This window comes from Poecile atricapillus, chromosome 13 (assembly GCF_030490865.1).
Source record: "Poecile atricapillus isolate bPoeAtr1 chromosome 13, bPoeAtr1.hap1, whole genome shotgun sequence".
In the NCBI taxonomy this organism is placed as follows: Eukaryota; Metazoa; Chordata; class Aves; order Passeriformes; family Paridae; genus Poecile; species Poecile atricapillus.
The window spans coordinates 3,599,296-3,612,813 of record NC_081261.1 but is presented as its reverse complement, the minus strand read 5'-3'; the positions used below and the strand labels follow the sequence as shown (position 1 = coordinate 3,612,813).

At 57.9% G+C, this 13,518-nt stretch overlaps 2 protein-coding genes across 9 annotated transcripts in view; both read right to left on the bottom strand.

Moving 5' to 3' along the window:
• Positions 1-26: 26 nt before the first annotated feature.
• Positions 27-5,318, bottom strand: HK3 (hexokinase 3). Of its 2 annotated transcripts, XM_058848384.1 has the most exons (20): positions 5,265-5,318; positions 5,008-5,160; positions 4,837-4,888; positions 4,601-4,763; positions 4,138-4,286; positions 3,886-4,026; positions 3,690-3,785; positions 3,512-3,611; positions 3,250-3,433; positions 2,925-3,080; positions 2,569-2,802; positions 2,176-2,480; positions 1,959-2,098; positions 1,691-1,810; positions 1,501-1,596; positions 1,282-1,381; positions 976-1,159; positions 747-902; positions 364-597; positions 27-236 (listed from the first exon to the last, which is right to left on the bottom strand). In XM_058848384.1, exons 2-20 carry the CDS (start codon positions 5,115-5,117, stop codon positions 95-97), a joined length of 2,862 nt encoding a protein of 953 aa, XP_058704367.1. In that variant the 5' UTR covers positions 5,118-5,160; positions 5,265-5,318; the 3' UTR covers positions 27-94. The 2 variants fall into 2 exon arrangements, with proteins under 2 accessions (XP_058704367.1, XP_058704368.1); XM_058848385.1 differs by lacking the exons at positions 1,501-1,596; positions 1,691-1,810; positions 1,959-2,098; ... (10 more) ...; positions 5,008-5,160; positions 5,265-5,318 and having other exon boundaries at positions 1,256-1,358.
• A 1,314-nt stretch (positions 5,319-6,632) lies between these two features.
• UIMC1 (ubiquitin interaction motif containing 1) overlaps positions 6,633-13,518 on the bottom strand; it is a 39,834-nt gene continuing 32,948 nt past the window's right edge. For 2 of the 7 annotated variants that reach the window (XM_058848687.1, XM_058848688.1), the window contains exons 10-13: positions 10,974-11,052; positions 9,343-9,463; positions 7,525-7,588; positions 6,633-7,122 (exon numbers count right to left, since the gene is read on the bottom strand). In XM_058848687.1, the coding sequence (XP_058704670.1) occupies positions 6,869-7,122; positions 7,525-7,588; positions 9,343-9,463; positions 10,974-11,052 (518 nt within the window). In that variant the 3' untranslated portion in view covers positions 6,633-6,868. Of the gene's footprint in view, positions 7,123-7,524; positions 7,589-9,339; positions 9,464-10,965; positions 11,053-13,518 lie in introns of those variants that run through there. The other 5 variants (XM_058848690.1, XM_058848689.1, XM_058848691.1 and 2 more) reach the window with 5 other exon arrangements.

The window sequence follows — 13,518 nt, the reverse complement described above, 5'->3', positions numbered from 1 at the left end:
GTGGGGCTGTGCCCGGCCATGCGCTGCCCCACGGCCCTCATGATCCCCCCCAGAGGTTGGAGGCGCAGACCAAAGAGCTTTATTGAGGTGCTGGCTATTCCATGGCGTTGGCATTGCGACTGGCCACAGCTGCCACAAGCGCGGCCCCTTTCCCCGAGCCATCCTCTGATAGCAGGAAGGACACGTTGCAGTTGGGCGCCAGGTCCTTCAGTGTCTTCTGGAGGTTTTGGGAGAAGCTAGGCAGGACAGGAGGGGAGGGTGAGGACTGATGCTCCCACCCTATGCACACCATGCCTCCCACTACAGACCCTTTCATAGGGCAGGGATGCCCCATGGGTTCCTGCCACTCCTGGTCCCACTCACCATGGGTGCAGCTTGTACAAGGTGCCATCCACCCCAACAGTGACAGACAGCTGTTCCAGGCCCCGATTCTCCCGCATCTTCTCCACCACAGCAGCCAAGCCAGCAGCACAGAGCTGGGCTGCCCGCAGGGACACGGCCTGGCACACCTCCCGCATCAGCACGCTGTCCTCAAAGCTGGCATCGAGCTCCAGTTCGGTCAGGATGGCCCGTATCTGCCGCAGGGCCAGCCCGTTGCTGCTCCGGACCAGTGCCACTGTTAGCGGCAGAGTCCCTGTCCCCATCACTGTTCCCATCCCTTAAGCATCACTCTGCCTGTGCCCCTCTCCTGAGGTTCTGATATCCCCACCCCTGGTTCAGGGAACCCATGGGAGTCCAACACTCACAGCTCGATGGTAGAGAGGAACTTGGTCTGGAAGATGTCCTTGGTCTGGAGCTTGGGGGAGGGTTTGCCTTGGAACAAGAGCTGTTTCTCTGTCATTACCAACAGGATCTGACGCACGATCTCGCCCAGGTACATGCCACTGATGAGCTTCTCAAACCTACGCAGGACACAGCCTCAGCTAGGCACAGACACCCACTCCCAGCCCCCTCTGCGCCTGGGCCCTCACCCACCTCTGCTTGCCTGGGTTGATGGTGGTTTCGTCCACCACCCTGTCGAAGTGGGTGAAGATGTGGTCTAGGCAGCCGTTGTCCCCAAAGGCCCCCCACTCCATGTTGATGCACATGCGGCCCTGGTCCCCCTCCACAGTGCCCACGTTCTTCATCTCCTCCATGTAACAGGCGTTGGTCCCTGTCCCTGCAGGCCCCATGCTGGTGTCACCCCCATCACAGTTCTGGCAGAGGCATGTGGCCATGCCACATGGGGTAGAGGGGTGGTGGGGAGATGGGGGACCTCCTGGATGCAGAGGTGCTCCTCACCCACAATGAGGCCAATTTCACATTTGGGGTCATCATAACCACAGGCCATCATGGTTCCCACCGTGTCGTTGACCAGAGCCACCACCTGCATCCCTAAGTGCTGCCAAGCAGGAGATGGGGACACGTGGTCTAGTGGCACCCAGGCAGCTCCTGGGGCTGACACTGCTGGGATACAAGGTGTACCCTGGGGACAGGGACAGGCCACCAGACACTCCCTACCTGTTTGCGCTGGGCAGCGTCCCGCAGCAGCTGGACAACGTCCTGTCCCACACAGCCTGAGGCGCTGAAGCCTTTGGTCCAGGTCAGCAGCAGTGCCTGCAAGAGTGGCAGGAGCAGGGGCCAGGGCAGCTGCCTTGCACCACATCCTGGGGTCTTTCCCACCGTCCTGGTGCTGGAGCCACTCCCTCACCTTATCCAGGCCCACTTGTTGGCAGGGAAAGGAGAAGGTGAAGCCGAGAGGCAGCCTCTCTGTCACCAGGTTCTGCTTCATCTGGAAGTCCATGATGCAGTCAATGATGTGGTCAAAGAGCTGTGGATAATGGCTGTGGTCAGCATGGCCGAAGCTGGAGCAATGCTGGGAGGCCTCTCCCAGCCCCATCATCGCCCCATGGAGAGCAAGCAGGGAGGCAATGCCCACCCCCTCACCCCAGCCCCTGGTCACAGGTCCTCAGCCTCACCTCGTTGCCGGTGCCCTGCATAATGGCAACAGGGATGACATAGATCTCGCTGGCCATGCTGATGCCCTCCTCTGTCACACGCACCACCAGCACACGGAAATTGGTCCCCCCCAGGTCCAGCGCCAGAAAGTCGCCTTGCTCTGTGGAGAGCCAGCACGGTGCATTAGCAGGGCCATGGCTTCCTCAGCACCCCATTCCCAGTGTCCCTGTCCCTTACCAGTGCCATCGGGTGTGTGAGAAACGTAGGTGGGCAGCATGCGGACAGAGGCACTGGCATTGGTCTCCTTACACAGGCCCCGCTCCATCTCCTCCCTCATCAGTGCTTGGACTTTCTGCAGGTCAGCGTGACTGAGCCGTAGTGGGGCCAGCACCTCGTCCACCTCACGGCGCTGGGCTGCCAGGCGCAAAGCCACTGCTGTCACCATGGCTGCCCCCCGCCCAGAGCCATCTCTCGAGGCCAGGAAGGTAGGCATGCACTCAGGAGCCAGTAGCTTTGACACATTCATCAGGATCTCCTCAAACCTGCCGAGGATGAAGAAGAAAGCATGGGCTGGGTGTGAGGCATTCCATTGGTGGAGCACCCCACTGGGAGCTCTGTGTTCCTCATCACCTGAAGTAGCCTGTGCACAATTCTCCTTCTAACCCTACGTTGACCGGCAGCATCTCCATCTCCCGGGTCTGGCACATGTAGCTGAGGATGGCAGACAGCCCGGTGGCGTGGAGTGTGGCAGCACGCCCCACCACTGCCCGGCAGATCTGCTGCACCCGGCCGCAGTCTCGCTCGCTTGGCTGCAGCCCCAGAACCTCCAGAACCCTCTTCACGGCAGTCATGCCCCCCTCGTTGCTAGAAGGCAGATAGATCACAGCCTTGCAGCATCTGCAGGTCCACCAGTTTGCAGCCAGGAACACCCATCAGTCACGCCCCATCCTCCCACCCATGGCAGCTCCTGGGCCTCAGACACTCACTTGACGATCTCCAGAACATGCTGCATTGTGAACACTCCCTTTTCCTTTAGGACACCAACATCAGTCCCAGTGAAGACAGCTTTCTCAGCACTCAGGGCAATCAGTGCGTGCCGGATAATCTCCCCCAGGTACAGGCTGCCCACCATCTTCTCAAACCTGCGTGGGTTTGAGCCCACACGTGAGTCGATCATGCCTCCCTAGCAGCACCCCTTGGCTCTTTAAGAGCACCCAGGAGCATTTCAGGGGAAAATGTGCTCCTGTCGGTGCGGCCTGACATGCTCAGAGATAGATGGGGAGCCTGTCCTTTCTGGGGGAGACAGAGCACCTCTTCTCCCCAGGGTTGTTAGATTCCTCATCCACGCTTTCATCATAGGGTGTGAAGATGTCATTCAGGGTGCCATCATCCCCAAAGCAGCCCCACTCAGTGTTGACACACATCCTCCCGCTGGTCTCGTCTGTTGTTTCCACCAGGTGTGCCTCAGCCATGAAGCAACAGTTGGAGCCCTTGTCTGCGAGAGTGATGGGGCTGAGCACCAGCACGGCCCCCAGCACCCACTGCCATGGCACGTGGGGTGCCCAAGTCTCACCTGCAACCATGGCGATCTCACAGGGTCTCCCCTCTGTGCTGCAGGTCATCATGGTGCCCACAGTGTCATTCATCAGGGCAACAACGTCTACGTGGCAGAGCTGGCGAGGGGTAAATTGAGAGGATTTCCAGCCCCTAAACGGGGACAGCCAATGGCCTTCTGTCCCATTGGCCCCCACCTCCTGCTTATTGATGGCTGCCTGCAGCAGCTGCACCACGTCCTTCCCCACCACACCACTGCAGCTGAAGCCCTTGGACCAGGAAAGGAGTTCTGCCTGTGGAGAGCATGAGGCAGAGCCATTGGCACCAGGATGGTTCCTCTCCCCACTGCTGCTGTGCTGTAGTCACAGCCTGGGACAGGGCTCTCCCCCTCACCTTGTCCAGCTGTGTCTGCCGGCAGCTGAAGGGGAACACAAAGCCCAAGGGGAGGCTTTGGCGTTCCTCAGATTGAGCGGCATCAGGGCTGATGGTCTCGGTCAGGAACTGGGACACACATTGTGCAATGAAGTCAAAGAGCTGCAAAGTCATGATTGGGGGTAAGGGCTGCTTGCTTTATCCAGTACCCAGGCTGTGGAAGGCAGCCTGGAGCTCCAGCACCAGCCACCCTTTGCCACGGCCTCCTCATACCGCTTCCCCCTCGCCCTGCATGATGCCCTGTGGCATGTCAAAGATCTTGTACATCATCTGGGGGCTCATGTTTCCATCTCCGTAGAGGGTCACCAACAGGGTCCGAATCTGGTTCTGGCACAGCTCCACCACCAGAAAGTTTCCCTTCTCTATGGGGGAACAGAGGCAGTGTCAGGCAGAGACTTTCCCTGTGGCAGGTCTCCTAAAATCTGTTCCTTGCCTTGTCCCAGGGACAGTTACTCACTCGTGGGGGAGGCTCCTGAGAACCTGAGACTCACAGAGAGACCAAGGGAATAAGCTTCTGGCTACTGCCCCTTCACTGGGAAGTGGCAGAGGAGAAGCTTACAGACCCCATAACTGATCCAAGAGTGGTTTACCTCTCCCCAGCACCCCTAGGGCTGACTCCAGTGAGGTGTGCAGGGCTGCCGGTAGAACAGTTCATCCTCAGGCTGGGCTGCCTTACCAGTGCCATTGGGAGTGGCGCAGATGTAGGTGGGCAGCATCCGCACTTTGGCCTGTGCATGTGTCTGACGGCTCAGCCCCTTGCACATGTCCTGCATCATGTGGCCCTTCATGACGTGCAGCCTCTCCAGTGGAATGCTGAATGATCGCAGGGCTCGTTGTATCTGGGGATGGTGCATTAGGGCAGAGGTGCAGAGGCAAAGGGCAGGGAGTGACTGGAGCGGGAGTGGGCCTTACCGGTGTGGTGAGGGAACTATCACGGCGCTGGCTCAGAGGGCTCACTGAGACCCTGCATGGAGGGAGGTGGCGTGTCACCCACTGAGCTCTGGTCTGCAGGACGGGACGAGCGCCTGCCCTTGCCCAGGCACACAGTGGGGCTGGGGGGCCTGTACCCAGCTCTGCTCCCACCTGGTGTCTACCTCCATGCTCATTAACGGGTCCATACTTTCGTCCCTGTGCAGTATCTTCACACTGCCTCTGCGGTCGTGGAGGAGGCAGCTCTGCCCCATCACGGTCATCGGGCCGAGCACGGGGGCAGTGGAAGGAGAAGGGCCCCTAAACCTGCAAGAGGCCAGAGGCTGATGTCTCTCCCCTGTAACAGCCTGAGGATCTGGGGATCCCATCCCCGGCCCCACAGCAGTCTCCACAAAGCAGGAGCCGCTCACCGGTCACGTACTCGCTGTTCCGCTCCTCCGCGCCCGAACTTCGCCTTTGGTCTGGTCTGTTATGTTGGCTCCTGGGCCGGGTGCTGCGGCTGCTCATGGTGGCGGGGCAGGGGTCGGTGTATGGGCCGGTGTGTGGGGCCGGTGTGTGGGGCCGGTGTGTGGGGCCGGTGGTGGGGCCGGTGTGTGGGGCCGGTGTGTGGGGCCGGTGTGTGGGCCGGTGTATGGGCCAGTGGTGGGGCCGGTGGTGGGGCCGGTGTGTGGGGCCGGTGTGTGGGGCCGGTGTGTGGGCCGGTGTATGGGCCAGTGGTGGGGCCGGTGGTGGGGCCGGTGTGTGGGGCCGGTGGTGGGGCCGGTGGTGGGGCCGGTGGTGGGGCCGGTGTATGGGCCGGTGTGTGGGGCCGGTGTGTGGGGCCGGTGGTGGGGCCGGTGTATGGGCCGGTGGTGGGGCCGGTGGTGGGGCCGGTGTATGGGGCCGGTGGTGGGGCCGGTGTATGGGCCGGTGGTGGGGCCGGTGTGTGGGGCCGGTGGTGGGGCCGGTGTGTGGGGCCGGTGGTGGGGCCGGTGGTGGGGCCGGTGTGTGGGGCCGGTGGTGGGGCCGGTGGTGGGGCCGGTGGTGGGGCCGGTGTGTGGGGCCGGTGGTGGGGCCGGTGGTGGGGCCGGTGTATGGGGCCGGTGGTGGCCGGTGCGGGGCCGTTGGCGGCGGGGCGGGGGCGGGGCCGGCGCGGGCGGGGCCGTTGGCGCCGCCGTCCCCCTGGCAACAGCCGCGCCCCGCCCCGCCATTGGTCGCCCCGCCGCGAGCCGGCCCCGCCGCGGCCAATGGGCGGCGGCGCTGCGGGCCCCACCCGCGGGAGGGGCCGCTCCCCGCTCCCGGCCGGGCGGCAGCGCTGCTCAAAGCCCGGGGCTTAATGAGCTCCGCACCAGCTCGTCCCATTAATGAAGCATGGGTCGCCCTTCCCTGTTCCCCGTGAGGATGTTCTCAGGGAGCAGGTCCCTCCAAGGCCCGGTGCGAGGCGGGCAAGCCCCGCTGCCCCCGGGAGCGGGCTGGGCCACTCGGGGACAGGGAAAGCACCAAGGACACGAGGACACCGCGGCCGTGGCTCCTCCGGTCGTCGCATCCGCTGACTGCGGCTGTCAGCTGGCACCAAGGTGCCCTCTGGCACTCCCGGCTGGGAATGTTAGTGCTGTGCTGCTGCATAGAGCACAGGACACTGCAGCCCCCTGCCCAGAGCCCCCCCACCAGCCCCAGCTCCAGGAGAGGCCTGGGGAAGTGTGATTTGGGACACAGCCTCTGCTGCTGCTGCTCCTCCTCTCCTCCCCCCAGCACCCTCCCATTCCCCAGAGAAAGCCAGCAGAGCTCTGCCGTGGTGCTGCAGTTTCATAAAAACATACATAAATATATTTCCATTTCTGTAACAGAGAGCAAAGCTGCACAGGCACCTATAAAACACACAGTCGCCTCTCCACCCAGCACTCCCCGCACAGATTGTATAAAACATATAAAAGGTGTGCGGGAGACAAGGCTGCAGGTGAAGCAGGGTACAGTGCCAAGAAGACCCTCGCTGGGGCACAGGGAGCTGCTGGGGGTCCCTGCAGCATCGCCAGCCTCAGAACTTGTGCCTTCTCCGGCGGCAGCCTTTGGTCCGTTGCTGGCTGGCTGCAGGGAGAGCCATGTGTGGCTCTGAGTCCACCACACCATCCACGGCTTCCAAGGAGATTCTGGGTTTCGCAGGGGAGACATGGAAAGGAAGGTGCTGAAGAGAGATGGGGCTGTCTGCCGACGGCTCCCCATCAGCGGCTGAGAGTGTGGGAGAGGACTGTTGGTCTCCTAATGCAGTGAGGGGAGTCCCTGTGTCAGCACCTGCAACAAGAGCACACATCAGCCCTCCCGCATGAGCCACGGGTGCTGCCAAGAGCTCCTCTCCCCCCACTTCTCCTCCTGTCCTTGGATCCATGGAGGGAAGCACTGGTGCACAGACAGGGACAGCAGAAGCCTCCCACATCCCCCAGGAAGTTGGACATGTCTTGGTGCAATGGTTCAGAGTACACCCCTATTTCTGCGAGGGCTGTGGGCTCTGGTGTGGGTCCAGTGGGAATGCTGACAGCCAGCTAAGCTCACAGCCTCCTGCTCTGCTCAGAAAGAACAGACCCTTCCAAGGGGATCTTGCACTCCCAGAACAGCCCAGGCTGAGCCAGGATCAAAAGGGGAGAGCTGGGAAAGAGCAGCCCTGACCCAGCCAGGCTGGCATAGAAAGTTTTCCACCTTCAGACTTGCTCTCCGAGAGCTCCAGCATCCTGAGGAGTCCTCTCTCCTGCCTTCCAGTGTCCTGCCAAGGAGAGGAGAACCACCATCACAGCACTGCCATGAGGGAACCCCTTAGCCACGATGGCCTCGTGGGCACTCGTTCCCCCAGCCCTCAGGGTCAGGCTGGGCACAAGAGGGACTGCTGCCTATCAAGGGCCTCCAGCCATCCACAGGAAAGGCACTGCTCTGTGCCCAGCCAAACTAGCACTCAAGCAGAGGCAGCAGAGAGCAGCGAATCAAACAGAACCTGCTAAAGAGGGAGGCCAGGGTACAGGATGTCACCCCCAAGCCCAGCCAGCAAACACAGGGCTGTGATAAATGGGGGCATCAGGGGCTCTGACACAGCTGGAACACATCCTCCAGCACTGCATGTCCAAGGCCAGACTCGTCCCACTCTGTCCAAGCATATTGGGGTTTTGTGCCTACTTCTTTCAGGGCACAGCCAGACTAGGAACACACCTTGGGCCCTCTCTCTGCCCCGGGAAGATGCAGCCATGCTGGTCCCACATGCTAGGGGAAGACCACTTGGCCTGGCTGCTTTGAGCCTCACTGGCCCAGCAAAGTCCCCTCTTCTGGCTGCTCTCTACACCCAGAACTGCTCTGGGAGGCACTGACATCCTGGCTGTGGTGTTGGAGCTGCAAATCACCCCAAAATGGGCCATTGCAGGAAACTGTAAGCCCAGCTGTGCCACTAGGAAGCTTTGCAACGGCCCAACCCATGCCCAGGCTTCCCCAGTGAGATGCCACCCCAAAAGGCAGGGCGAGAGGTAACAGAGCCTTGCTGAGCCTTCCCAATGAGCCCCCTGGCTTCAGAATCTTTCCCCCATACCCTGCACCTGCTTGCAGGAACCACACACCAGCCAGCTGTGGGGCACAGGGACACAGTCAAACAGCCCCCACAGAGCTGGTCACATGCAGGAGCAGGCATGCCCTGCAGTACTCTGAACCACACAGTGCTTGGCTGTATCCCAGCCAAAATCATCAACCAGAAATCTCATCATTTGCATCTGAATCCCCAAAGGGTTGAGGTCTGTGATGGATTTAAGGGATTATACAAAACTAAGACATCATGTTGCATCTTCATGCCGTGAATCACATTTCTGAGCACAGGCAAAGCTGCAGCACTAGAGTTTTGCCTGCAGGAGCCAGCAGGAAGGCCTGGAAGGACCCTCTCTGTGCTCCCCTGGGACTGCCACGAGCAGGAAAAAGCATGGTGGGGGCTAACACCTGGCGAGTGACTGTGAGCCAGCTGCCACCCACGCTCCTGCCTCCCACCTCCTCTAGCAAGGCACATTCCCCACACCCAGCACACCTCCACCACACTCACTCCCCCACAATTCTCCTGGGACGCTGCCGTTCCCAGCACTGAGCAATTCCTCTTGCTCTGGCTCTAAAGCCTTCCCTGTGGGAACAGGCTTGTGGATATCCAGATAGGTTTGTCATCCTGACGCTGGCCTCTGCTCCATCAACATTCAGCCGAGGAAGGCTGCAGGACTGAGGCGTGCTGGCTGGCAGTGGGACAGCCCTGGCTGCCTGCCCACTGAAGAGGTTGCTGGCAGCTCTGCTGGATTAGCTCACCCCTGGGACCGGCCTGTGCTCTCACAGAGCGTCGTGGGAAGGAGGGCAATGAGTTCTCTGTCCACAGTGGCCCACAGGGACAGGCAATCCTACATCAGGTCAGCTCATCCCTGCCAACCAGGGAAATGGCTCCTGCTGCCAGCCCAGCCCCACACCCAGCACAAAGCAAAGGGGATGTTGTGCAGGGTCGCCCCTCACCTTGGCTCTTCGCAGCCTCCTGGTTCCCTGAGCTTGCCTAGCAGCCTGAAGGCAGCTGTCCACGTGCCTCTGATACTGCAGCAGTGGCACCAGTGACTTACAGAGGTAGCACTTCTCACACCTGCCAGGCAGCAAAGGACAGAGCACTGCATTAGGATTCACCCTGCACTGGGCTCCCAGACATCAGTGGTGACTCTCCTCCTCCAGACCATGCCGTGGAGAAAACGTGTCACCAAATCCAGTCTCGCTCAGTGGGGTCAGGCCGGCACCAATCGCAAAGACTGAGTGATTATCAGTTTTCCCTGCCTGTTCCTTTGTATCCTGCTGCTGCAGCAGCGGGACAGTAATCAAATCTGCTCATCTAACTATCTCAAACACCACTGATTTCTCCCCAGACATAAAGCACCCTGTCAAAGTCTACAGAAATGAAGTGCAAGGGCTTTGCAAAGGGGAGTTAAATTCTGCCTGAAAAGCAAACCAAGTGTGTTAAATCAGAGAGACATTTTACCAGGGCTGGATGAACTTGTCTGACTAGTAAATCAAGCCTTTCTCTGCACTGTCTCCATTTTACATCATGCCATGCAGGGAGAGGAATTGCAGAGCACATGCTCCTGCTGGGGGGTTGGCTCAGACTGTTTCTCAAACCCCCTCGTTTGGGTGGAAGATGCTCAGGCTCACACAGGACAACTGAGAGTTCTTGGGAAGAAGATTCTTCTGGGTGAAAGGAGATGAAGGTCAGGCATAGATTTACACAGCTACACTCACTTCCACACCAGCTCTCAGCAGGGACTGAACCCTGCAGAAGAGGACACTGGCTCTTCAGGAGGGAAGCTGCATTCAGGAATGGACTATTTCCAAGAAGAGACAAAGCCTCCAGGGACCAGCCCCAGCAACATTGTGTTCAGTTTGATAGTGGTACTCTCTGAGTGAAACACCCCAGGCTCTAAAATGCATATGGAGAGCCCCCATCGAGCAAAACTCTGCAGCACTTTTTCCCGTATTTTCTTTCCAGTCAGTGCTGATTACCCAGATAATGTGTCTAAACAGAAGCTGTCCTCTCTATAATTAGCCTAATTCCATTAGTGATGTTGCCATCCACTGTTTGTAACAGCAAAATTGCTTCCATAGCAGGGATTTTACTGTCAGATCCTCTCTTATGATGCTTTGTGTGGGTGGCAGGAGGAGGGGCTGCATGGAGAGAGATTAAACAAAGCCACTGCTATTCTGAAAGTCTAATTTAATTAAGAATATCACTACAGGTGCCATGTCGACAGCCTCCATGTCCTGGCCTCTTCCTGGGGTTACCAAGCTCAAACCCCTGATCAGAAACTGGCTGAGTTAGCACTGTTTTAGCTACAGCTCCCCCCCAGCAGCCATGAGCCCCTGACCCGTCATGGATCGGGCTGAAAGGAAATCAGTGCAAAAATAAACAATCTGAGAACAGCAAATTCCTCTTGCTTTGGTTTAAATATAGCCAGCACTGCAACAAGAGGCACTGAGGAAAAGCAATTTCTTAGGGAAACACTGTTATAAAGCCAAGGGTCAGCATTTGTACAGGAATAAAGACATCCATAGTCAAGCTAGAACAGAAGTACAGAAACAATCTTGGAGGAGCAGGCATACCTACTTACTTGTCAATGTCTAAGGATGGTGGGCTGCTTTCACCACTGGCAGCTTTATTTCTTGCCTCCCTCTGATGCCGGGTGAGCACTGGGAAAAAAACAGAAAGGGTTAACAAAAAGGGTTCCTACCATCCACCCCAAACCATCCCTACATCATGCTCAAGTACACCAAGTTTCCATCTCTTCCACTCAAAGCTGCATCAGAAGTGATGGTAGAGGTGAAGAAACAGTGGACCGGGACAAGCAAGGTCTTCCTTCATGCAGAAGAGGTTGCTCAACAAGTGTCCTTTTTTCCTGGGGGGATACTGAAAAATTTACCTTTTCCATACTGGGGAGCCAGCTGACCATTTCACACCTAACTTGCCAGAAACAGCTGGATCGACAGTCTGTGGTTTACAGGAATTTCAGAGCTGACGCACAGCGGTGCGATAGCCTGAGAGCAGCGTTATCCAGCTGCTCTGGCAACACAGCACCGCTCCCTGCCAAACCAGCCTCCCGTGCCTGCTGCAGGGAGGGACAGTGCCAGCTGAGGGCTCAGGGGAATGCAGAGCTGAGGCAAGGGCTGTGCTGAGGCACCAGACCTTTAATAGAGAGCCTGGCTGGGAAGGGACACAGCTCAAGCTGGAAAGAGAAGGTTACAACAATTGGCCCACACTGATCGCTTTCCCACTGCCCATGTGAACCGTGGGGATCGGTGCTATTGGCCACAAACAGCCCTGAAAGTCCCCTGGACTTTCTCTAGCAGGAGCAGTGCTGCTCTCCAGAAGCTCCAACACGTGGGTAACCAGTGAGATCCCAGCTGAGCAGCTGATGACGGGTCCAACCATTCCTGTTCCCCCAGCAAGCCCAAGCAGCCTTTCCCAACTGGCTCTGCAGGCATCTGCAGGGAGCACGCTGGAGTGCTGTCCCTTTCAGCTGAATTCCTCTCAGCATATTCCTGTTGACATACCACCAGCAAAGATCCTCAGGGAACATTTCAGATAGCTTAGCTTGCTTCACCAGGGACGTTCAAGACTCCAGCTCCAAAACAGATGTCACAGTAAGCGCTCTCAGGCATGCTGGCTAAGGGGACAATGCAGGGAGTTGTTTTACGGCTTGGTGATGCCGCTTCCCATACTCATGAGGAGAAAAGTCTGACTCCAAGGTATAGGCACAACAAAACTGTTACTGTTAGCACATCATCTGTGATAAAGAAAACGAAGCACAAAAATTTTGTGCGGAACAAAGGGAATTCTTTAGAGTTTTAGCAAAACCCCATTTCTAGAGTGTTGGGCAATGCCGGTATCTATCCACAATGCAACACAGCCTTTCCTTTAGCAGCAATCACTGATCTGCAGCTACAACCAGCAATGTACTGTGAAGTGCTCAGGAGCTGTTGGGGCTGACAGGAGACAACCATGCTGAAGAAACAAGCTTGAGCGTTTCCTAGGATGTGGGCATCGTCTCGTAGGCGATGACTGATACCAACAGCTCATGGCTCACAGGAACTAAAGCAAACATCTCTCTTTAACATAGCCTGGCCCAGATTTGAAGTGGCAGCCTGACTAGGAAGACTGGCAACAATGGCCACCCCCCAGGCCATCCAGTCTCCCAAGAACCCAACCAAGACTGTGTTTGACAGCGTGGTGAGAACTGCTCTCCAATCAGCGTATGCTCGTTAATATTCCTTAACGAGCCTTGTGCGCCAGCTCAGGTGTTAATCAGTTCTATTTTCTTCCAAAAGCAGTGAACACATCTGGCATAATAGGCCCATTAGAGATGTCTGGGACTAGCTCTGCAGCTGCCCAGGAGGAAACCCTCAGCTGTGTTGCTAGAAGAAGCAGCAGAGGAAAGAGAACAGGGCCAGCTGGTGAGGCACAACCCCTACCGAAACATGCTGGTTGACCCCAAGAAGGGGGTTCAGAACACGGGAAAAGACCTGCCACAGGCAAAATCCCCACCACAGAGCAGTGCTGACCTGCTTGTGTGACAGGGGCCTTGTAACTCTCCCAAATGCAATGCCCTTTGCTGGGTCAGACGTACTCTGTGGCCCGAGAACAACCTTTTCCCTCCCCTAGCTTTTCTTCTGGTTGACAAATCACTCCTGGCCTGTTTGGCTCCAGCAGTCACCCTGGGGAAGAGCAGCAAACGCTGCCCAGTATGGCCTTGCTATCAACACACTCAGCCTGGGCACCTCCTGGGGCTGCCAGGTCTGCCTGACACGTGGAGCTGCGAGGTCAGAGCCACTGAGCTCCTCACCTTTCCTGCTCAGCCCACCTACGGTCCGATCCACCAGCTCCCTGTGCTCACTCCCAGCTGTGCCACTTCCCTGCAGGATCTGTTATTGTCTGGCTCATGGCATCTTGTCCCTTCTCAGAAGCCATGCAGTTTTCCTCTGCACCCATTGCATTACTCTTTCTGCCACATCAGTGCCACTTCTACTGAAGTCAAGAGCTTTTTAACAGCACCGGTGCTGCTGCTGAAGACTGACAGCTGCATCAAGACTGCATTTGAGCCTTTGGGAGGAAGGGATAGACCAAATCCTCATTTTCCTGGGCTCGCTTGGGAACTGAGA